A 24,792-nucleotide genomic window follows, 5' to 3' on the forward strand; every position below is an offset into this window, starting at 1 on the left:
GGAAGTTGTCTGCATTAAGGTCCATTGATCAAACTCCCACTTGTTTTCTTTCTCCCCTTCTACATTTTGTGAGTCCATCTATAATTTTATTCTAACAGTGTTCAGATGTGCACATGCTCGTGTGAAACACCTGAGCAGAAAGAAATCTATAGGTGCTGACCTTCAGTTGCCACCGTGCAGAAAGACAGGCTGGATAAAAATCCAAATCCACGCATGCTGAGAGCAGAATGACTAAGCATCACGTGTAATGTAATAAACAACACTCAGATGTTTTATCTGTTTATCCCACAGCGCTGTGAGGATACCTGCCGTAATGCTAATAATCCACACTGTTCAAGGCTAAAGGTTGTGATTATCATTCCTTTTAGTTGTGTAGCCATAGATCTGTACTGCTACAGAAATAAGTGCACACACTCTTTGTATTGTTTTCTCATTTTCTCAGCGTTGTTGTTTTTCTGTGGAGGCTTGCAGCTGAGTCCACACAGATCACAGCAGTTCATCAGATCCTCCCACATTTCCTGCGTTCATCACATGGAGGGTCGTTAATAAACATGCTCACGTAGTGCTCAGACATAGTTATTTTCAATTTCAGTTTTTATTTCATCTGACACATTTGAACACTATGAAATGTGAGGTGTGCCGTGGTTCAAACTGTCACTCAAAGGCATCCTTGATCTACGAAATTTCACAGTAAAGGTAATTTTAAATCTGACAGCCTAAACAATACAAAAGGAGCTGATGAAAACATCAGGTTCCTGACTACGCTGTCAAGGAAGATTTTCCTATTTTTCTGTCCTTCGCTTCTTTTCTAGTCAGTTTACATTATCTTGATGTTTGATAATTTAGTTTATTCCTGGAGCAAGACATTAAGAAATGTGACACATGAAGGTGCAGATGTCTGTCAATTTGATTTGAAGCCTAAACAAAACTGACATTGTTGGAGCTTTATATGGAGCTATTTCTAAAGGTAATGCAGTCTTAGTTGTGCACAAATCTCCTAAATATAATGAATATGCATGACACAGACTAAAATCTTGATGATTATGTTAAATACACGTTCCAGCTGAAACCCAAGGTTTTATCACCCATAAGGTTTTTGTCCCCGAACCCTTTAGCCCTACATCCGGTCATTCATTAACCTTAACAGCACTCTTACATGAGAAACACCCTGCTGTGTTTTTGACTCACATCCTTGTGGGACCAAATAGTGTCAGCAGTGTGTGGATTGACTCTCTGTGTGAAAACCATAGGTGATGGTTCTGTTTCAGCCTTGTCACTGTTTCTCAGCTCCTGTCTCATTTCCTGGTGCTCATGCACCTGTTGAGAGTTGGCTGAGGGTTTGATTTTTCCAACAGTACTGAAACGGATTTATACTTTAGTGTTAACAAGGGTGGAAAATATGTTAAACTTTAGAAAAATTGCAGAGGTGCTGCTTCACAGTAATATTCACTAAGTGTACTGTAGACACACGGAGACTTGATACAAAATGAGCCTTTATTACTTGTTTTTGTAGGATATTGATTATGAAATGTATTTAACTAGGCATAAATCCTTTTGTGATTTCTACAGAATTGATCTTTGCTTCTCAGTAAACATGTGCATGCTCAGGTTTGGGTTTGAAGCTGACGTAGATGATGCCTGGCTGCGTGAGTCAGGACTAAAGCTGTGATTGAACTGTTTCGCCTACAGTATATAGTCTTGTTTAAAATACCCTCTGGGAGCTGGCAGCTACTTTAAGGAAGGTACGAGGAATAGAAAAAAGGTTAAATATGAACAAAAATCTCACTAGCTGCCATTTTCATGTCTTCTACAGGGAGGAGGAGGAGAGCCTGCGGGACAAGATTCGGGCAGACCATGAACGAGCACTGCAGGAGGCAAAGGAGAAGCTAAGAAAGTCCCGTGAAGAGCTGCAGGCCGAGATTCAAACAGAGAAGAACAAAGTGATGGAGGATCTGAAAAAGAAGGACCCGGGACCTAAACCTTTGCCACCTGTTCCCATGCCCAGGGTGGTGGGCGTCAGTGATGGAGAGCCACCGGAGCCAGACGTCAAAGAGAAACGGGACAAGATCAGGGAGGTAAGATGATCTGATCAGTAATGTCGGTTATGGGTTTTAAATAATTAGGAGTCAAATAAGTCAATTAACTCAAATTAAATTAAGCCTCGAGTAAAATTACTTGAGACTTTCATCAAAATACTTTAGTAAATGTATCCGTAAATGTGTTGTGTTGTCGACGCGGTGATTGTGTCTTTGGGGACAGAAGGTACTGATGTTTGGTAAAATTTGAATCCCCACCATGAGTGTGCAAGGACGAATTTGTGCTCAACTATAATGTACATCTGCATGTACTGTATCTCTTTTGCCTGCTTTCTCTCTTGGCCCCGGCTTTTATTGAAAGCAACAGCTATCCAGACGGACAGTGCCTGTACAGAATGCAGATGGTCCTATCTGGTCTGGCTCACTATGGAGCTGAAGCCAACCACAGCCTACCTCCCTTATTGTGCGCCGCTTCTTCATCCCTTCGACCCCCCCCCCCCCCCCCCGCAAGTTCTCCTGCATAATTACCTCATATCGTCACTCTTAAAACGGCACTTGGAGCTGGCTCATTCACTCCATACCCGCCTTTGTCTCTAAATGTCCTTTTTGTTCCCCTCATAATTACCATTCAGAGAGAATGCCATACACTCCCAGAAGAGTAAGAAAGCAGCAGCTGTATGGGCTGCAGCACAGCACACACCCTCCCTTTTCTGTCTGCTTTGTGATTCCATGAAGAAATCGTAATTGCACACGGCCATAGAACTATGTACCACAGTGGGACTTGTGACATTTTGGATGGTATGTTGATGTTGGGTCCAGGAAGAAGTATCATCGCCCATCAGTATTGTTTTTCTTGTTATTACACATTCGGTCTCACTTAAAGTCTAATGCATGGAACCGAAAGCACAGTGCTAGGTCTGAGCTAGTTAAACCTCTGGCCTCATATAGATTGTCTCTGGCTACATATAGCAGCGTTTTATTGAAGCCTGCCTCTGAGTCGTATTGGCAGAAGTGCCCACACTTACAACACTGCCAACATTTGGACCAGTTTATCTGACCTGCTGTTTCACACTTAAACAAGTAACCTATAGGCTTGGTAGATCATGACAAATTAATCTTGGGCTTGGGCGAACAGCCCAGGTGATGTCTGTGTACAGATGGACGGTTGACATTACTGGAATCAAGGATCATTGATGGCACCGTTTGCTTCTGGGTTTAATTAGTGGAGGGGGTTTAGATAATCAATTCTAATTACATTTCCATTTTCCAGTTGTTAGAGTGGTTTTGTATAGCAGCTAAATGAATGAATGAATGAATGACTGAATGAATACTTTCTATATACTGTTCTTTAGTGTTCTTAACACATGAGTTGGATTTCTCATGCAGTTGTTGGTTTTCCATTAAGCTGGCACACATCTAGTTACCGCACAGCACATTAGGAATGTGAGATAATGGGTTGGACCTAGTTGGGCCAGGCATGGACTAGTAGGGCTCAGACCATACACTCAGGTATCACGTGCATTCTGTGTCCAGATAGTTGAAGACTGTGTTATCTGTGGTGGACACTGTGTGTTTTTTTTGCTTTTCACCAACATCAATTCGAATTTGAATATGACAAAACAACACACAGAATAACAAATGGTTGTTGCTAAATTACTCTGGCTTCTGAACTTAATCTATTACTATTGATTCATGCATCTATTACTATCACTAACAATTAGACAAATCAGTCAAAGCTGGATCTGAGGTTCTGTGAATCAGTTAAATGCACCAAAGTTTGTTTTTGTCTTTCAAATACACATATCATTTACTGTACAGAAAACTGAAATTCTCCTCTTGCTCCACTTGAATTATCCCAAAGCTCTTTTAGTATTCAGCTAATTACACGACCCAGACATTAGTGGCCATTAAATCCTTGTCTGCAGATAGAGAGCCTCAGGGCAGTAAAAGAAAAGGACTGGAATGAATTTGACTATTAACTGTTCCTTTGCTATTCACCTGTCACACCATGAGTTATCATTGGCCCACAGCTGTTGAAACAAGATGGCAGTTGCAGTTAATGAGCCATGTTACAAAGGCACTGTTCACTTCAGTACGGTTGTTCATCAGTACTGTTGGAAAAACACCAGTTAGCGTAGACAGTAATGCAGAATATCAAAGAATGTTTGATTGAATATTGGAAATTTAAGTTTTCCCCAGGGTCTCATTACTTTCCAATAAGCATTCTTTTATTTCTGACCTACACTTTCCAGTGTGTTAGTCACGTATACAACTTATACCAAAAATCTGTTATAAAATCTGTACTCTGTACTGTAATCTTAAAACAGATGAGTTTGGAGCATCAGTGATGCTTACAGTCAAAATAAGCAGAATACCGTCTTACATGTCTTTAGACCTAAAAAATAAAATGCTTGAGCCAACTTTGCCTCTGAGGACCAGTACAGTGTCTGAACATGACCAGCTAGACTTTCCAGTCCCCGTGGCTGTTGAGTGAAGAGCAAACGGTTACTGATTAGTGGCTGGATATGTCCCGTTGCGGTCCAGATCAATCGATGGCTCAAGCAGCCTTTTTAAAGCGTGATCTAAACAGCGCTTCCATAGCGATGCATAGGCCCATTAAGGCGCGGTGAAGGTTTCCCATGCGAAGGCGGCTTTGGTTGTCCTTTTGTGCTCGACTCTCTTCTGCTCCTTCATCCTCTCACTTACTCACTTTCCTCAAAGCCCTGACAGTGCTTGGCAGATGGTCTTGTATGTTGATTGTGTGCAAGTGTGTTTGTAGCACAGTTGCCTTCAGGGTAGGGCACAGCTCAGCTTCGTCACTCTCTTGCACTTTCTGTCACTTTGCCTCTCTTCTTGCTTTTTCTTCCTCTTTGCAACGTTCTTTTGATGTCTTTTAAACCTAACTTTCCCCCTGATCATTATCGTTTGGCAGGATCTTAAAAGCCCATGAAGCCTCATTATCTTTTCAGAAAATAAGACAAAAGCAGATTAAATACAGTATCTCATGTCTACCGCTTGCTTTGTGTTGTTTATACTATTCCTGTTATTACAGATGGCTTTCTCTGCTTGCTTGTGTAGTGCATAATGGTCTGTTGTAAGCCGGGCTCTCATCGTGTGGTAGGGGTTGACCTTTGACTGTCCATTGCGTCTGCAGAAGCCATTATGTATATCTATGCATTGCCTTATGCCTTTATATGCCAACAGTGCTCTCAGCTGCTGAACATATTCCTCAAAGCGTCAATAACCTTAAGAAAGCGGACTTGAATATGTGATCTATTCTGTATAGTAGTAGCACATTGGTGCTGTTATGATACAGTATTGTTTTGTTTTCCAGGTAGATTTAGCTCCGTGCCGTAGGCATTAGCTATCTTTTATGAACCTTCTCCCCCAAATTACTTTGTTGTAGAAAAAACGCTGCTTCCTTCTTTAGCTCCTTTCATAGCATCTTTGCCTGGTGTTTCTCTTTTACACTCCCATTCTAAAGTAACAGGAATGTGTTCGTACAGCTCATGTCAAGGTCCTGCTTTTGTGCCTATTGTGGCAGCTGACACCAGAAACTACTGCCTGCCTGCAAATATGTACAATAAAGCTACAGCCTTACTTTCACAATTAAATGGCTCACTTGGATTACTGTTGGGATGTTTATTTGTCCACTGTGAGGAAGGCTCTTTCAGGTTTTCAACATTAGCATGAAGAAAGCTCCTTGTTGATCACGCTACTCCAGCACACACTTAAGTGATGCAGGAGCTTTAACAGCCTCTTCATCGTCAGGGTCAGGTCATTCATTCAAAACATTTAAATTTGTGTCGGTAAAGTCCTTGTTGAACTTGATGTCTTTTATAATTTGCCAACCCCTGATCGGTGGTAAAAAGCTGTGATAAGGCAGAAACACTCCATCTTCGAAACAAGAACCAGTTTGTTTTTAATGAATGCCATCGTTCGCTATTTACATCCACAAACATTTAACTCTTTAGTGAGACCTTTTAGAACCCCAGCCCAGACATGGAAGAACAGCTGACGCGATCTTAGAGCCAGAGCTTAACTGTGTTTGACTGAGAGCTAGTGGTAAATTCCCACAGTGTGTTTAAGGCAGAGATCATCTACTTGGCAGTCGAAGAGCAAGCGAGATGGGTAGAACTGGGTTTAGCACGTCCTTGGAGACCAGGCAGAAAGGTTGAATCTGTGGGTAGTTTTAATTTTGATGTGGTAAATGGATGTTTCAAAAGAACAATAACATATTCTGCTACTGGATTAAACAGGTTTTCATTTGCTCAGAGCTGTTGCAGGTCTCCAGAAGAATGACATTCAACTGAATTTACATGCTAGAACTGAACTGTACACCCACAAGTCCCCGTCACCGGCCAGAAAGCAGCATCAAACTCACGTGTTCTCCACCCACCTACAATGAAGCATGTGCGCTACATGTTTTACTTTCTACAGTAGATGCATCAAATAGTAGATCTGTAGATCATTCAATATGAAACACATTCTTCTGCAGTATCCCTGTTTTCTATCTTACTTTTAATGTGGGGATCAGAATTTCCAATAATGGCTTACGTTTGTCAGCAGGTTCTGACCTACTTCAATTCATTTCAACGTGCTAAAAATCCTGATCTGATAATGACTCATTAATGTTCATCTATTGCAAAGATGATTTTAAAACTCAGAAGTCTAAAGAACTTTTTTTTTTTTTTTGAAGAGCCTGAAATGATGGTAAATAAAGCAGAACTGGGGCATCTGTATTTTTAAAAGCACCTCAGATCAGCTTGTTAATTTTTTCTCAAGTCGCACACAAGCACATTGGCGGATTAATTTGGTGACATACAGATACAAACGAACCAGTCAAACAACTTGACGCCATCATCTCCATCAATTTGTCAATTTAATCTTGTGCATTATAATTTTAACTGGGTAATTTTGGATTTTGTTTTTATTCACCTTACCAGAATTGTTTCCCCATATGTGATATGTGAAGCAGTTATGAAAGGTTTATTGCATATTTTCTCAAAAATACTGGTTCCAATTATATGATCCTATATGATTATTCACGTATATCACTGTTGTAGAGGATTTTGATTACATGTCTTTCAGAAAAAAGATTTGTTTACCTGATTCCCACATCCTCCCTTTTTACAAGCTATGCAGGGAATTGGATGTAATTTCACACTTCCCCTTACTATCAAGATTTCATGGGGAATTTGTTGCCACCCTTTGCCCAAGTGACATGAATGTATTTACTGCAAGAAGCAATTCAGATGTCACATTGCCTCCACCCTCGTGCACTTTCTGAAAGGCCTTCCATTAATAGAAGGGCTCCATGGAGTGAGCTGGAAGGAGATGAGAAAGACGAGGGTGCTTTCAATCAGTCAAACTGACTCTGGAGGTCGCTCACAGTGGCTGTGACTCTAACTTTGCTCTCCAGTTCCCGGAACCTCTGGAAGCTTGTCACTGTTTGCATATTCTGTGGGAGCTAAGCTGATTTTAAATGTTTTAAACAATAGTGAAAGTAATGGCCTTGCTCTCAGCTGCTGGCTTGGAGAAGATTTATGAATATTTTACTTCCATGAGGTTGCTATTCCCCTACATGGGAGCTGTATGTGTGTGAGGCCATGGCGCATCAGGGATAAGAGTGCATGAATCACAGCCATTGACAGAGAAGCTGGGGCAGATTGAGCTTCTTTTCTGGAACCGGCAATTCACCACCGCTCTGAAGGCTGCAGCTTTCACTAATAATGAGATATTTGTAGAAATAATATTAAGAATGTCTTTGTGGTATGCATAAATTGCATAGACATTCACATTTCTATAGTAAAATGGTCTAAAATACAGGGTCATCGCTTTTGTCAGGGTAAATGCTAAATGTCTAAGTGGGGACACTTACAGTAGGCTGCGCTACCTCACACGGCAATAAATACACACTTTGCGTGCGTTTACATGCACAGTGCACTTCAGTGGGTTATCAGTGAAAGGGTTTATATGCACTTAAAGCACGGTTTAAGGAAAATCATATATCCTGTTTGTGCTTTTGTCCTCAACGTCTGGTTTATTCTACAGGCATGGATTGCAGATTTAAACTCTATAGAGAGAGATGAGATTGCTTTTTTTAAAATGGTGGGAGCTGACTGGCAGCACAGCGGGAGGCACAGATAGAGGCAGTGTCCCTTTTCACAGTACAGATTGTCCAAATCTAAAATACATGGTTAAAAAAAGTGGTTTATTTAGACGTTTTGTGTTGGATTTAGGTTTTTTTTGGGGGTGGAATTGATTTTAAGATGGAGCAGTGTCGCTCCATGTTGTGGTCTCCTCTTTGATCTGATGTAGTAGAGTGGTGAGGGTTTGCTGGCTCATTATTATTGCTGTTATTGATATTAAGTGTTGCTCACCTCCACAGGACACACTAATAAAATGTCTTTTATCAAGTAGAACTCTCCCAATGTGCACGGCGAGTCTCATTATTTGCTGTCCTCTACAGAAAGCTAATGATTTATGAAAACATGGGATTGCATTAAACATTTTTAACTTGGTGACATACAGATACAAACAAACCAGTCAAACAACTTCATGAAGCTAGAACTCATGGTAGCGTTCTCATCAAACTCCGCACCACATTTGAAGCTTCACACTCCAGTCTCCAGCTCATCAGTCAGACAGGAAGCGGAGCAGGAAGAGAGCTTTTTAATCTAGCTAACTCTGACCTTAATAATACAGGTCCACTCCTGGGCTGGCAGTTTGTTCCAGAGCGAGCCTGAGCGTATAATGTGGCATGATTAATACATTACACTGGCAATACATGGACTTGAAATAGCCATAGCAGCAGAGAAGGACATAATAGACAACCACAGTGACGCTTCCTCCAATCATCTGAGGCACAGAATAAAGGAGTGATTTATTAAGTTGTCCCACCCTTAGACACATCTACATGTGATTGAAGTGTAAAACCACAGGTGTTTCAATTGGAGATAAGAGTACAGATGGAGATGATGGCGTCATTAGGGACTGTGGGTCACCTCTACTGCATATAGCCACAAATACAATGGGGAAGATGGAAGCACACTCAACCATTTACTAGCATGGACCACTGGACTGTTTGATGGGCTCTCCTCAAAGTATGATGTAGGAATACTCAAACTGATAATATCCTTTTTTTGCTGCATTTAAAATGAAAAACCATACATAGAGTAATATCCCACAGTAACACACTTGTGTGTAAAATTTTCAGTGAGCCAAAATAATGTGAAATCTATTTGATTTAAAATGTTGTTTTCTCCAAACTTTTGCAGCTCTTGTATTGAACGTTTTGGGAGCTACTGAATGGTGGTCTTTAGCTCAGGCCCCGAAGAAGAAGAATATATAAAATAAAGGGGTATAAAGTAAAATTGTATGTTTGTAATTGTGAGAAAAGGTGATTGTATCCAAGTGAAGTGAATGCCACATGATGCCAAAAATGATGAGTCACTTGTGGTACCAGACTGTGTTTGTCAGTGTTACTTAGGAGAGTCAGGGCTTATCTGGCTCGTCATCATACACCATAAGCAGATGCAGGAATTCACAGTGGAGACTAGCTACCACCAGGACTCACTGTAGAGCACAGAACTCAATGGACTTGTGTTTTTTAGTTTACAGGCAGAGGTTCTAGCTGTATGTCTAAGTCCTGATTTTACTGTATATTTTTTTATTTTGTTTTGTATTTTTTGCAGTCCTACTGTAAGATGATAATTATATTTAGAAAGCCGAGCTGGATTTATTATTCTTTTGCAATAACTGTTGGTGGAACATTAATCTGGCTGCATTGATGTCACACTTTGAAGTCTTTTTCCAGTCAAAGTGAATTATGAGCCATCGCCTTGTCATTGCTTCTGGTGGTATTTGGTTCAGGATAACGCATAGATGGTGCCTTAATTCATGGCTTGTATCTCCATGCGCTGGGCTATTTGTCCAGCTGTGTCCCAGCAGCAATCTGTAAAACCAAACCGATAAGCCAAACACCGTTGTGTGTTGCAGATGTCTGTGGTTTTTGCACCACCCAGGGCATTTAGCTGTTTATTACATGTTTTAAATGATTTATTATAGATCATGTTTAATTTTCCATTAGGAATCACAAAAGTTGTATAACCTGACTTTGTAGCTCGGTTTTAATAGTGAAATGAAGCTGTAACTTTTGTCCACGGTTATTAGTTTCTTTTCCCTCATTTTCTTGTCATTCCCAAGATGCTTTGGTGGCAACAGCTAGCTGTCAGAATCAATCACAAAAATCTGTAGCCTAATGTCCAATTAGTATTCCAAGGTTCTTTAAATAAGCAATTTGTCAACATTGTCAAGCACCATGCGCTGTTGTGCTTGTCCTTGGCATATGGGCCAATCAAAAGTTGATGAAGCATCCAATCAACAGATCACAGGGAACCGGCCAGTGCTTAAGTGTCCATGTCACAGTGTGTATTAATGTGATTTACAGTCTTCAGTGTGTGCATAGAGTGCGTCATGGAAAGCTATGAGGCCAAGAACACAATGAAACTCCTGGCCCTTGTCTTTATTAGCTTGGCTGCCTGCCTGGTCCAAGGAGAGAGGGAGTTGGACGAGGATCTGGATATTCATCCCAGCACGGTGGCATAGAGAGGGAAGCGGCAGGCAGGAGGACATGCTGGCTTGATGGGAGAGATTTACAAGGTTGTTCATATACTAGTATGCAGGTCCCTGTGCTGCCTGTGTGTGTGTTGCTGTTGTCTCATTTTATTCCTGCTGTATCTCCTGGTGCAGCACTGAACAACTCGTCTACTGAGCTCTTAGGAAGTCACACCAGTTTTGCTTCATCCAAGACTGAGCAGAGCTTTACTAACTGCAGGTAGCGGTGGCCTCAAACTTACTCACTTCACCCTCTCCAGTTCCTCTCTAGTCTCCTTTCTTATTAGCCAAGTGAAGGATTCCTGACATTAACCATGCCCGTGTAACACTTTGGTTAAACGAGTCTGCCTCAGTACTGCTAGTCGTCCTCCTGTTTCCCATGAATCAAATAAAATCCACTGTTAAGCAGAATGTCTCAGATGGGATTATTTTAAGGTAATTGCTAAGGTAATAGGACTTGCTCCCCTTTCATAGGTCGAGTCCAGAAGCAAAACCACAGTATCAGTCATTCACTAACTTAATAATCGTAGTAAAGGACTTTTCTAACCAAACCAGACAGTCAGTGCCCTGACAACATAGACACAGCTTCATAGGTCATCAGAGCCACTGAAGAGCTGTAGAGGGGGGAAGAGGAGGGCAGCGATGCTTCAGTGAAAGCTGGCTCGTTCCCCTGCCTCGGCTGTGTCGCCTCCTCTGTTTGGCCTGGAGCGCCTCTTCTCAGGATCAGCCTCCATGTCAGGGCTCATCTCACAATCTCTTGCTCTTTTCATGCTCATCCCCTCTCCTCGAGCCCACATCTTGCAGTTTTCTTTCAAAGGTCATGTGACAAATTGAAGGATTCCACCAGGTAAACAAGAATCAAGGGTTTATCAGGGTATGCCTCGCCTCACAGTATAGACCTCCTATTTACATTTAAATGTATTATGTGGGTTGTTTGACAGGAATCTGAATGTACAGTATTCACTTACTTTTAGTCATCCTAATGATGGGGACAACACAAGTACTTTATGTAATTTGCTATTTGTTCTGCTCTGAATGCTTTTGTGGGTGAATTAAGTAGTTTCAGTAACAGCTGAAATCACATTATGCCAAATATCTCTCAGCGTAATGGAGTATTATGATGCTAATTCAAACATCATCATCCAGCTTTGTCTTCCGAGCCATTATTCTGTTCTGTCATATCTGTGTCATGATTTGTGGCAGAGACGCGTGCTTGCCCAGCCCAGTTAGTAGTAGACTTCACTCTGTGCTTTGTGTTCGCTTTTACCAGATGATGAAACACGCCTGGGACAGCTATCGACAGTACGGCTGGGGTCACAACGAGCTGAAGCCCCTCGCCAAAAAAGGACATTCCACCAACATCTTTGGTAAGTCCACGCCGTCACACACAGCATGCAAGGATGCACATACGCTCTGTCACACCCCCACTCAGACACACACACACACACACACACACACACACACACACACACACACACACACACACACACACACTCACCGACTACTGTATATCTCTTGTGGGCAAGGTTATGTGAGGATGCACGTCACTAGAAACACATGATCACTGAGACCATGAGCTGAGAATCCACTTCACTAAAATGTCAGATAAAAGAAAAATATGATTAGACCTTACCAAGTGTATAACTCAATAGATTAGATATTATGCTAAACACTTCCATAGTGTAGCCATACAATGAAAGAATATTGGTTTTATGAAAATGTCAGACGTTTTCACAGCTGTACCTGTAATTACACTAATGTTGGGTTGACACTACAAGTTTTCTTCTTAGGTTATCTGTCATAGGTAAATGTTGTCATTTTACATTATAGTGGGAGTTGACTACTTATTCAAACTATAATAACTATCTAGTTATTATATCCCACCTAGTAATGAAGAGATAATTGGTCTTCTTCACTTCAACTGGTCATAATGTTAAGGTTGATTCACTACCTCTGTGGATGTTAAAGATGCTTCTTTTTCTGTCTAGCAATAAATGGACTAAACACTCCTTTTGTACCGTGCAGCCCAGTTCTAATGTAAATAATCATATTAGTATATGCAAATAACTGGTTACTACTAATGTTGATGCCCAACATCTATTACAGGCCCTGTGAAGGCAGCGTTATCCTTGAGTTTATGCATAGCCACTTTGATTTGTGTGTTTCCCTGCGTGTCGGTGTTTGTTCCTCGGGTTGCTGATGTGTTCGTGCAGTATAAGGATATGTGATCATGAGGCTTTTGTGTCAAATTGGAATGTTCCGTCTGGCGAATTGGCCAGAGGCGCCCGTGTTATTTTATGAGCTGCTGCTAAATGGTAGATGGATGCTAGTTGTGTGTGTTTCCATTGCTTAGTGTTATTGCGCGTCTGACTGTTCATCTGCAGTGTGTCTTTGTGTGTTTGTCAGTGTCACTGTGTGTGTGTGTGTGTTTTTCTGCTGCCTCCTTGTAATGGCTGAGCATCTGCCGGTTATTAGTCACAGGGTGGCCAGAAAAACACAAGCGAGACGCGGGGATAGGAATCCAGCCTCACACTTCACAAACACACTTCCATTATTGATGAAGTGTTTCCTCTCCTCCTACGTAGCCTGACTATATTGATAGTGTGTGTGATTGAAATAGGGAGAAGCAGAGAGAAGAGAAAGCTGTATTGAAACTGCAGTAATTTGTTGTTCTAGCTTCTAGGACCGTTGACGACTTGTTTCAAAGAGACACGTGCACAAATGCTGGTTAATTGCATGAAAACAGCTGAAGGACTGTGAGTGGTGATTTAAATCACTTTGATGTGATTTAACTCAAACCCTACTCCAGAAACTCATTTGAAGATAAACATCATGTCAGGGTCCTAACGCACCGTTGTCCTGTGTCAGGGTAGAATCCAGCAAACCAGCAGCTTTACTTTGACACCTTCCTTCTGTTTAACATCCCTTCCATGTAGAAACACAGGGTGTGTGGGCCTACTCCACAGCTCAACCATAATCTGTCCGGAGAGAAGAGGAGAGACCAGAATAGTTAAGGAGGACCAGGGCTCTCACTGGGGCTCCAAGCTCAGATAACCTTGAGCACAGACACAAACATAGCCTTTTTCTCGGGGGTAAGCGGTTCAAGCAAGGATAGCACATGGCCTTGTTAAGAGAACACAGTTCAAGCAGGGGAGAAGCACAGTTTAGGAAGCAAGTTACCCATATGGTACGTAGATACACTAACACACGCTGAGAGCAACGATACTATGTTGCTCTATGTCGTAAAGTTAAAAACTAAATAAAATAAAGAGTTTGTTGCAGCATCAGTAAACTACAACTGTCTCCCCTTCATTTGTTTGACTTTGTAACTATATCATCAACATCTCGTAGGTTGCGTCACGTGACCAGAGTCTTCATTTTCTGTTGCCGCTGAACTTTCACCTGCATCACACAGTAATGACCCCCCTTTTGGGTAGTCTTATGAAGAAAATCAGTCACCATTGATTCAGGCAGAAGACATTTGACCCCTGTTTATTCTAGATGTAAATGGACAGCACAAGCTCAGTGTTTGGAGGAAAATGCTCTCGGGGGGGATGCAGGTCACATTACATTGATCAGAATTTCAGCTTGACGGTCATTTGCTCTGTGCATGGGTTTGCCTGCTGAAATCAAGCTAGCGCATTCTGGATCCTTTTACTCCTTTATTGGTTTCCATGAGAGGTTGCCATCTGATAATTGTTGTAACCTTTCACACTTGGATGTTTCCCCACCGGCAGTTTGACATGATATCAAAGACCACCTCAGGCTTACACTTGCTTGAGGCGTGTTTGGTAGGAGGCAACACAAATGATGCAAACCCCGGATGGACTCTTGGACTCTTTGTGTCAGTTCAGAGCTAAATGGATCCCTCTGTCTAAGAAAATTGTGGTAATTTGTGCACATAGTGAGGCTCTGTCAACTTTTGAACTAGATCACAAATACTTTTTTTAACCATTTGTTAATAGTGCCTCTTTTTGGGTAAGTATTTGTTTCTCTTTCCCAGAAGTGATTCATGATTCTTTTATAGAGTCCAGCTTTTCTAATCAGTGAGCAGAGTAATCTTCTGCAACGCTATTAGTTGTTCCCTCTCATGATGTCTCTGCAGGGATCGTTTGGAAGCTGTGATAACCATGAGGCCAAAAGTACAGACCTTGCTTACAGACATATTCCTTTCCCTACCCAGCATCTAGGTCACGTTCTCCTGATTGGCTGTCGAGGAGAAACAGTGCCTTGCTTCTTGGAAGGGCTTGTTGTATAGTGGCACTGTGGCAGTACACCCATGGCTGAAAAGGAATGAGTCAACCACAACATAACTAAACAACAGAAATGACATATTTATGTCTAGCTATAATGTCAGACAATCCAGAATTCAGGGTCCCAATATTGTGCGTAAGAGTCTGGTCCATTTAAGGCTCTGCAGTTTCTGAGTCTTCAGTTTAGGCTTTTTAGAAAGTAACATTTTTTTACAAAGCTGTTGATCTGCTTATTTGCAAAAGGCAGAGTAGTAACGTTTTTAGATGTTAAAATGCATCACTTTTAAAGGAAGTACATTATCCTGCGTTTTGATTTAGCTTTTACTATGTGCAGCGTCAGGATAGTTGGATTGCATACAAAGACACTGACAACCTGCAGACAGTAATCTTAAAGTACTTCCTCTGCAATCATGCTAAACCGTGTGACAGCAGCTGGTCGTTGGCTTTTACTTCGTTAAGGATTGCAGTTTTTCATGCACAAAAATGAAATGCCAAATGAGCTGAGTCATTGGATGTACATGGTATAAACTTGGACTGCATGACAAAGGCCCTGATCAAATGGTGATAATGACAATGTGACATGCTGCTAACCTGGAAACATAGACCACATATTAGGGTTGTTGCTTCTCTGCCTGATGTCTGGACCGCTGTGGCTCTGGTAGCAGGTGGATGTCGGGTTGAGGTGAGAGGTTTGGGTGATGATCACTTTGTAATGATTGTCCAAGGACCCAAAGCTGCTTCCTTTTATGAAAAGGGGGGACAGATGGATGCTGAGATATAAAATTATAATGCTGGTCTCACACTGACCCTTTTTATAAGCCCTGTCTCTGTCGCTACTGTTTCCAAGCTAGCTTGTTTTTAATTGCTTGTCATGTTAGCTCTCTTCAGTGTGATTCACTTGAATTTGTTTGTCATATTAGCTCAGTTCAGTGTGATTCGCTTTTGTTATCAGTAATTGTCTAATTAATTTCTATATTCTATAATTTTTCACCTTGTTTGGCACAGAGTGCAGAAGGACATTTAATTCTGTTCCCAATAAAATGTCATACTTCCTTCAGAACTCTTCTTCAGAACTTGGCCCTCTTTCCTTCAGATTAAATTTTCAGAAGGGCTTCCATTGCCAAATCGGACAGCAGGAAACAGGAGGATTTGCCTGCTGCTGAGTCCAGCAAGAATGTGCATAAGCCCTTCAAACAAAAGAGAAAAAGGGCAACATTTGATGGAAATAAAGATACCTTGTAGTGGACTGTATTGAAACCAGTTATATACCTTTAGATTGTGAGGTTGCTAACAAATTCTGTACCCGTAGAAAATGTAGGCAGGTCCATGGAGGAACATACAGGCTCCACACAGGAAGGCACTAAACAGAATAAAGGATTATGTCATGTTACAATTTGCTTTGATACACTGTAAGAATTTACATTTTTTTTCCTTTTCTATCAAATTACTGTAAGGCCAGTGCCCACTGAGGCCTTTTGGCTCCCGGCCTGGAGTCAGGCATGCAGCCTGGGGCTTTGTCAGGGAGCTCATGTAAAGCAGGAGGGTCCAGTCTGACCAGTCACCCTCTGAGGCAAAAAACGGACATAGCAGATGTTTCCATCTGATGCCAAATAAGTTAGTAACCAGTTCTTCTCTGCCAGCCAGACTGGTCGGAATGGGCCTGGGGAGCTGCTTTGGCTTTGTTCATGGCTGCTGGGCTTATTACAAAATGGACTGAAATGGCAGAGTAGAGCTGAAGAAGAGAGAAAGAAGAGGTGGGTTTGAAGCTCGCCATACGGCGGAGGCATAGGAAACTGCACAGTGTAAACGCACTGATTACAATGGATGAAGAAGCCTCACCATCAGAATCATGTCCCCGTTATTCTGAATAACACACGAACCCCACTTAGAACCCAATCCATCTGAACAGCTTTCTTGTATGTGAGACCTGAATTGCTTTTGAAGGATTCTCTACTTAAAGAGACACTCTAGAGGAGCTATTGCTCTTTTCGACTCCAAGCTGTACTGTTGCAGTTTTGTAGTGTTGCATGCAAGAGCGAGCGAGTCAGGGCTGGAGGAAGACGAGCAATCTGTGAGAGGCAAGTGCAGAAGGTTGTGTCGAGGGCACAATGCTATAGACTGAATAGGATGGAAAGCAAAAGCAGAGAAGCATCTGGGCAAAGGAAGAGGAGACAGAAACAGTCTCATCTTGTGTCTTATCTTGCAAAGAAGCACATACACTGCATTTCTCACACATCTTTACATTTTAATTCATCCTCATTTTACAAAAATATTCCTCGTACACTGCACAATTACATGCCCACAGTGATGCTTTCTGACCCACCATCCCACACATCCACCTGGAGCTCTCCATCATCTCCCACTCTGTCTTGCGTGAAGTCATACTGCACAGTTCTGAAACCTGTCATCTAACGAAACTGGCACAGGGACTGAGACACAGGCAGGGTGTTTAAGAGACAAGAAAAATGTTGAAAATGGGGGTTTGAAGAGCGCGAGAGTGAGGGGTGAGAGATTGTGATAGCTGAGGTAGAGACATGCTGTGGTTTCAATTCAATCGCTTCATGTTTCCAGTGTAGGTCAGAAGAGAACAAGAGTTAACGCACTCAGGCTCCCTCCATTTTTATCCGAGCGTGTCTGTGTGTACATGCTGTGACAGTAATTCCCTAAATAAATAAATCTTATCCGGGCCAATTTGTCTCAGATAAGCAGTGCCTGCAACCCTAAACCCACCTTTTGGAAGCACCAGTTCAGCTTCAGCACTTGGCATGGTATAAAAGGCTATGTGGCACTCGGATGCAGGAAGAATGTAAACCAACAGCTGCAGACGATGCAGTGTTGAGAAGAATGACAGTGAAACAATACAAGATCAGATCTAGATCAAGATCCAGGACATTCAGCAATGGGAGAATGCTCGAGGAAAATGAATTGGCAACAAATATGCACCTAGAGGAGGGCGAAGGTAGAATGCATGCATTTGGGTTTGGATTGAGTGATCAGGGGAAGATTAAGAAAGACGCAGACAGACAGTGATGAATGAGGACAAACAAATGGTTGGTACGAGGAAGGAGGAGATGAAAAGATGCAGGGTGTGATGGAGCAGAAAGCAAAAGGGGGAGGGTGGACCTCGCAACTATACGTCCAGACTTCAAAGGGAGAATACATCTTCAGAGTTGAGCTAAAAACATATATGGCTCAAAGAAAAAGAGCAGAACAGCGCCTTTGATATATAAAAACACAGCAATGCAATGTCACAGATGCACAGTCTGAGAACGTTGTAATGTGTTGCTTTGAACACTCTCCTTAGTTAGTTACTTAATCTCTGTGCAGAACAGCCTGAGTTAAAAAAGAGACTTTAGCTAAAATAAATCCTGGTTCATTTGAATTTAATTTCTTCCTGTAAAGTACCATTTATGTAAACAGTATTCAGGAGCTGCAACCCAACACCTTAGATCAAGGGGAAAATTCCCGACTGAAGAACTTTGACAGGCCTCTATCTTTGCCTTAGTACTGTCACAATGTTGTAACTCGCCTAAAGCGAACCTGTGGGTGATGAAAGTGACAGAAGGGAGGGGAGATGGAAGATGCATGGGGCTCTGCTCCACCAACCGTCGGGCCAATCTGTCAGGATCCGGCAGGCGGCCAGGGCATCTTGCTATCAGCCATGGCTGCCTGACTGTGTATTTTTAGACTGATTTAGAGGTCCCTGTCTGTAATGATAATAAGACTGCAGCTTCCGCGTGAAGCCAGGCCCTGTCCTTTTGAACAGAATCGCAGATAAGAAGTGATGGCAGCGAGGCTCAGGAACTCCAGCAGCACACGCTGTCATTGATATGAAACGAGTAGGGCCGTAAAGGGCGACGCCACTGACTCTGACGCTGAAATGTGTTGTAGGAACTTTGATATGAGACGAAAGTCAGACAACAGCAGCAAAGAGGAGTCGGGATGGTCCAAGCAAAGCAGGCAACACCTCGCTGCAGTGCTTTACAGGCTAGTTTCATCTAAAGGCATAAAGAAAATTCACAATAGTTGAAAAAGCAATAGTTTGTTTCCCTGTTTTAAAGTTCTACACCTGTGCCAAAATATCTAAACACATTTTAGCTGTTATGACCCTGATATTCACATTGTTATTAGTTTATAACCATGATGAGCAGCAATATTCATCAAGTTGCTTGTTCAGCTGCAGAATGCTAATTTAGGGAATATCCATTTTTTCCAGGTACAACATTCATGCAATACCTAGTGGTGACAGATGCAGACTGATAGAGGTCATATCTCCTATAATAGCTTTTAAAATATTCATCTTGACCTAGATCCTTAGGAGATGTCTGAGCGTGGACAGTTTTACTTTACAGCTGCCTCCTGAACATTCTGATTAGGCTCTTGCTAGGAGCGTTTGGCTTGGACAAGTGGAGGAGTCAGGAATATTAAAATCTTTGCTGCACACATCAGTGGAGATTTGCATATTAATATGGGAAATTCAGACTTTCCTTTTTCGACTGAAAACTTGATATTAAGGATGGAATATTGATTAGCCTAACTGGGCTGTGGAGTCACTTGGAGAATGTCTCAATGTCCAGTTAGCAGCAAAACTCGCTTCTCACAGTCTCACAAGGATGACGTTTACATGGCACTAGTGTATTTCCTTGGCTTTTATATGGAAATGTCTCTCATGGGTTTAGCAAATTAAATTCTATACAGTACAAGTTACGAGCATTTCTTTTTATACATCTCTGCAACAAATGTGTTGGATTTTTTTTCATGAGTTCAACAGACTTGTTCCATTTTGTGATTAATTCTCCACTCGTAATTCCCAGAGGTGCAGGGAAGCAAATTTGCCAGTGCATGACGGGACAAATGAATCTAATTTTCCTATTTGATTTTTCATGTGCAGGTAATTCCCAATTAGGGGCGACTATTGTGGATGCGTTAGACACCCTCTACATCATGGGTCTGCATGAGGAATTCAAGGACGGTCAGGAGTGGATCGAACAGAACCTGGACTTCAGTGTGGTGTGTATAAACCTTTTTTTTCATATTTTTACTGTTGACAAGAGCCTGAAAAATAAGGTGTGTTAGATAAGATGTTGAGTATGTTTAAACTCATGCCAGTAAGTGTGAGCCTGAATTCCAGCTCGGCGTCTCGAGCCCCCCCCCCCCCCCCCCCCCCCCTTCATTTTTCCTCCTTCTTTTGTTTCCGTTAAGTCTCGTCTTTCTCCTGTTATGGTCAAACTGTCATCCCTATTCCTTCCCTTTTGTTCTGCTCTGCTCTGTCTCCCTGAAATCATTATTCTGTCCGTGCGTGCCGTCTCCTTACTCACCCCCACGCTTTGCCCCTTCTTTTTCACTCTGCCTCCTCCAGTGTCTGAGATGCGAGCTTGTTAGTCCCCCTACTGAGGCAATCACAGGGCAGCTAGCAGGTAGTCAGGGGGATCTAACATCCCGACACTCGGAAGGCTAATTAACCTCAGGATCATAGTGGTCGAGCAGGAGAACAAGGAATAGATGGAGGAATTGGGGGAGAAAGACGCTTCGATTGAAAGGAGCGTGAGGGAGACATTGGATCCAGACAGACGGAAGGTAGAGAACAGAGAAAGAAAAAGAGAGTTAGAAAGCAAGGCACAGAAAGGTGTAAGGATCGATTACAGGCCGAGGTGGTGATGTTTGGATAGAGGGGTGAGGACGAGCTGGGCAGTGGAGACAAAGATGGAAATGGATTGCCAAGAGATAAAGAGGTATAATTATAATATCCATATTTGGACACTGGGCTTTTTACTTCCATTGTTTGCAGAAGGTTTACAGTAACTATAGACCTGCAGTTTGTCAGCAGCAGGAAATAAGAAATTTAGCAGCGTGGCAAATTAGTTTAGCTGCTGGCAAAATCTACACATCCCCAGATACTGTACAATTGAACTTTAAGATGACTTCCATATCTCTTTAATGCTTGGATTCCCTAACTAGTCCTTCTAAGACAGTGTAGGTTCAACTTAAAATAGGGGCAATCTGCATATACTGTACGATTGGAAGTCGGAGTATAGAAAAGCAGATGCATAACATTAGGTTAAATATAAAGAAACGATTTTCACGTGAAAGCTGTTTTCTATTAAAAAAAAAAAAAAGGAAAGCTTTCGACTAATAAGACTGAGCAGCAGGAAAAAAGAGCAGAAGCTCTTGGGTCAGCCAGGAGAGGATGGAGAGAGAGGATTAGAGGGAGGAGAGGAGAGGATGAGACCTGACGCTCCTGCTGGCAACCAGAGGAGGCGTGTCTCAAGTTCTCATTAACCACTCGGTTTGATGCTCTTATAGCTGCTTGTATTAGCCATTAGCGCCCGGTTACTGTAATATTCATGAAGCTTTAGCTTATGCTGTATCTTAGCGATGCGACCATGGCATTACTCTGGCTCTCACTCAGACCTTCTACAGAACAGGTAATTCCCTGGCTCATAGGGGGCAATATTTTCCAAGCCTGCAGAGACATGCCAGCGTAATTGGAAGCAAAAGTGTTATTTAGCTTGGCGCTTGCAAAAATCAAAGATTTGCTCGACCCATAGGGTGCAGCCACACTCAGCCTTTCTAGGCTGAGTAAAGCTATAGTTTGGATTTCCATTTAGAGGATTAAAGTTATAACTCTTAGTTGCGTTTAATCACTCTCCTGTCCATGCATATGTGCACGCTCGCTCCCTAACTGCCTCTGTGTGCTGATTTTGATAGTGAGTGAGGTTGCGATGTCTCCCTTTTTCTCTCTATTATCCAGTAGCGTGCAACACTTGAACCATTCACTTATTGTCAACATAAGCCCACAGCACATGTATTCATATTTGTGTTGTGTTCTTACACTCTTGCACCAGCATGTCATAGCTCAGCCCCCTACCTGCCACCACCAACACATCCTCAAGCTCCAACACTAATGAATGATTAAATAGCTGCCATGTCAGGTTGAGCCAAGCCGTGAGTCATTGTTGGAGTCTCCAGTGTCCTGTTTGGTCCCCCGCACTGCAGCTTGCCCTCATGTGATGAATGTGTTGGCGTAAGATCTGCATCCACTGCCAGGCTCAAAGCTTCTCCAAATTGATGAACTGCGTTAACTGACACATTAATAACCTTGGTTAAAGTGAGGATTTGATCAGACCCTATGCAGCAAGATGAAGGGATAAATTAATAGTAGCTGTCAGTGTCTTCCAGCCAAGTTTAATTAACTGGTTTTAATTATACCGCAGTAAAAGTTCTTTAGATTAGATTTCTTCACTGCGGTTTGCACAGTGGAAATGACCAAATCCTCCACCTGACAGGTGAGGTTTTTTTACCCAGACATGAAATATTGCAGTGTTCACATTGTTCTGAAGGTGCCTGAAGGTGAAAGACTTTTGACAGTGACTTCCACATGCTTGTGTGCTCAGTCCCACCCCTGAAAGTAATGTTTCAGTGGAATCATATGACTTGTGTTAATTGTTAGCTAGCAAGAGTGAAACATTTGGGATAAGTAAATGTCAGACAAGTAAAAAATTCACCAAATTCAAATTACGAAAACCAGCAGATATACACATTTCAGGAGGCTGATTTAGAGATATTGGCACATGCTCATGCCAGGAAGTAATTACAGTTATTACTGATGACATTTCTGGCAATTAATTCTTCAAAACAGAATATCAAGGTGAGAAAGGACAAGCATCAATTGATAGATCAGCGGAAGTAACCAGTCTAAGAAGTGTCAGTCATTATTGACTGTACTTTATTAAAAATATTCCCAAAACTCCTGGGAGTGCAGGTCATGAAGAGCAAACTTTATCATCCGTGACAGGAAGGTGCAGAGAAAGAAGCGGCGTAATAGATGCCTTGACAGGCTTCTTTTTATACCGATGTATGGTGGATATTAATAGAGAAAGCAGAAAGGCTGGAACGTGGATGTAATTCACAGGGGAGAGTGAATACGGTATGTCTTTAAGAGCTCTCTCATAATAACAGATCAAAGGATGAAGTCCTTTGCTGTCCTATTTTGTAGCTTCATTCCAGAACTCTTCATTAAAATCAAACTTCTGTTCTTGTCGCTGCACTCGCGCGTCATTGCACAACCTACATGATTCCTCGCCGTCCTATCTGTGTTCACTGCAGGGATTTTTAAATTGGGGTTGTTTTATGGCGCCGTTGCTCGTTGGGGGGTTTGTTCCCCTAAACTACAGGAATGAAGCGAATCTGACTAGCGATGGATGCTACCGCCGAGCTTCCCATCCATTTATCACTTAGTTCACAGTTCAACATGCACTCGTTAAAAACTAAAATGCCTCCCACTTTATCATCACTGAGTAAGAAAAGGAAAACGGTTTAAATGACAAAATTATACTGAAAAATGTCTCTTTTTTTTTTACATCCTTTATATCAGCAGGCAAAGATTAAAGTGTGAAATACACTGAATTTATTATTACTGATACGGAGAATGTGGAAATTGTGCTCTTTCAGTTTGAAGAATCAAATCTGCTCCGGTTGAACCGACGTCATGAGGGAAGCCATGTTCTTTTAACAAATGAATGTATGGAAACAAAGACAGACGACATGAAATGCAGAAACCTTGAGAAAAATATGCCGATGAACATAACATGTTCACTGAATCACAAGCTTCGAGACCTCGAGATCCGTCGGAGCAGTAGTGGAGATAAGCTGCTCTGCTTCGCTTTGTCTTCTGACTCATTGCCACCATAACGACACACAATAAATGTAAAGGACACTGACATCGCACATTATGACCTTTTTAAATGAAGACTGATTGTACACTCAGGAGACAAACATTATGGCCACTCATGCCTAACATGTTTCTGCAATAAGTGAAATGAGCTTTGATGCTGGAATTAAGCCCCTAATATACAGATATACTGTACTGTAGTATCTGACAGCTGTGGAAACTTACCAAAGGTTTAAGAATAAGTGTCTGGAAAACATCAGGGCAAGTTAGTTCAGGGAAGCTGGAAGTTAGGTTAAAAAATGATCTGATCTAGAAATCAGACAGCATGTGAGCGTCATTAATCTGGACCAAAAGGGAACACAGGGGAACAACCTTTGCCACAGCAGGTGGCAGTAGTCTGTGGAAACCAAGACCCAGAGCCTCATAAACAAAGCTGCACTTGGCAGCATTTGCAGATGCGTTATAGCCACATTTAATCAATAATATGTCTAATCAGAAATGATGAGTGGCACTGATGTAGCCAGAAACAGATGCTCTCCAGCAGATGACTGCAGCTCGGCGTGTCCTCGTCCTAGGAGAAATATTCTTACATTTTCACTCCTGTGAAAACAAAAGTAAGGTCAGGCTGCAAATGCATGTCTGATTTGAATGTAGTGGACTGCAAAGCTTTTCAGTTGAATAATCTTAGGGCATCAGAGTTGCCATGGCACCAGCAAAGCTGGGAATGTACTAATTTCACACACTTCTTTTTCTACATAAGCTAAGCCACCAAGACATGCAGCACTGCAAATAGAGTGATAATCTAACACTAACAGCAGCCGAACCTGCAGAACACTGTCGACCTTAAACCTAGTCATTAAAAACAAATGTGCTTAAACCGTGCACAGCTGACTGAATAGTTTCGTTTAATGATCTTTTATTCCTAAAGGCTTTGGAGGCCGATCTCCAGGCTGTGTTTAAATAAAGATACACAGTACAATAGCCCATCTGCTCTGGTCTCCCTACAGGACTTCCAATCTTCTGTTTGTTAAGCCACAGTGGCTCAAAGGGGAAATGGGTACGGGGCATTCTGCTTATATATTGCTGGAAACCATAAGGTAATACCTCATCCACAGTATACTGCCTCATTTAATGGGAGGTCTTTGATGAGCAGAGTGTCATAAAACACAAATAACATCTGGAAGGTTTTTCATTTGTTTTTTTTTCGCCAACA

General features: G+C 42.0%; 1 protein-coding gene across 1 annotated transcript in view; it reads left to right on the forward strand.

The window, feature by feature from the left end:
- Positions 1 to 24,792, forward strand: part of man1a2 (mannosidase, alpha, class 1A, member 2) — a 68,083-nt gene that overhangs the window by 13,674 nt on the left and 29,617 nt on the right. The window contains exons 3-5 of the mRNA XM_029136793.3: positions 1,814 to 2,075; positions 11,926 to 12,022; positions 19,800 to 19,918. Of these exons, the coding sequence (XP_028992626.1) occupies positions 1,814 to 2,075; positions 11,926 to 12,022; positions 19,800 to 19,918 (478 nt within the window). The remainder of the gene's footprint in view (positions 1 to 1,813; positions 2,076 to 11,925; positions 12,023 to 19,799; positions 19,919 to 24,792) is intronic.

The sequence above is a fragment of the Betta splendens genome, chromosome 21, assembly GCF_900634795.4.
Source record: "Betta splendens chromosome 21, fBetSpl5.4, whole genome shotgun sequence".
NCBI classification, from domain to species: Eukaryota; Metazoa; Chordata; class Actinopteri; order Anabantiformes; family Osphronemidae; genus Betta; species Betta splendens.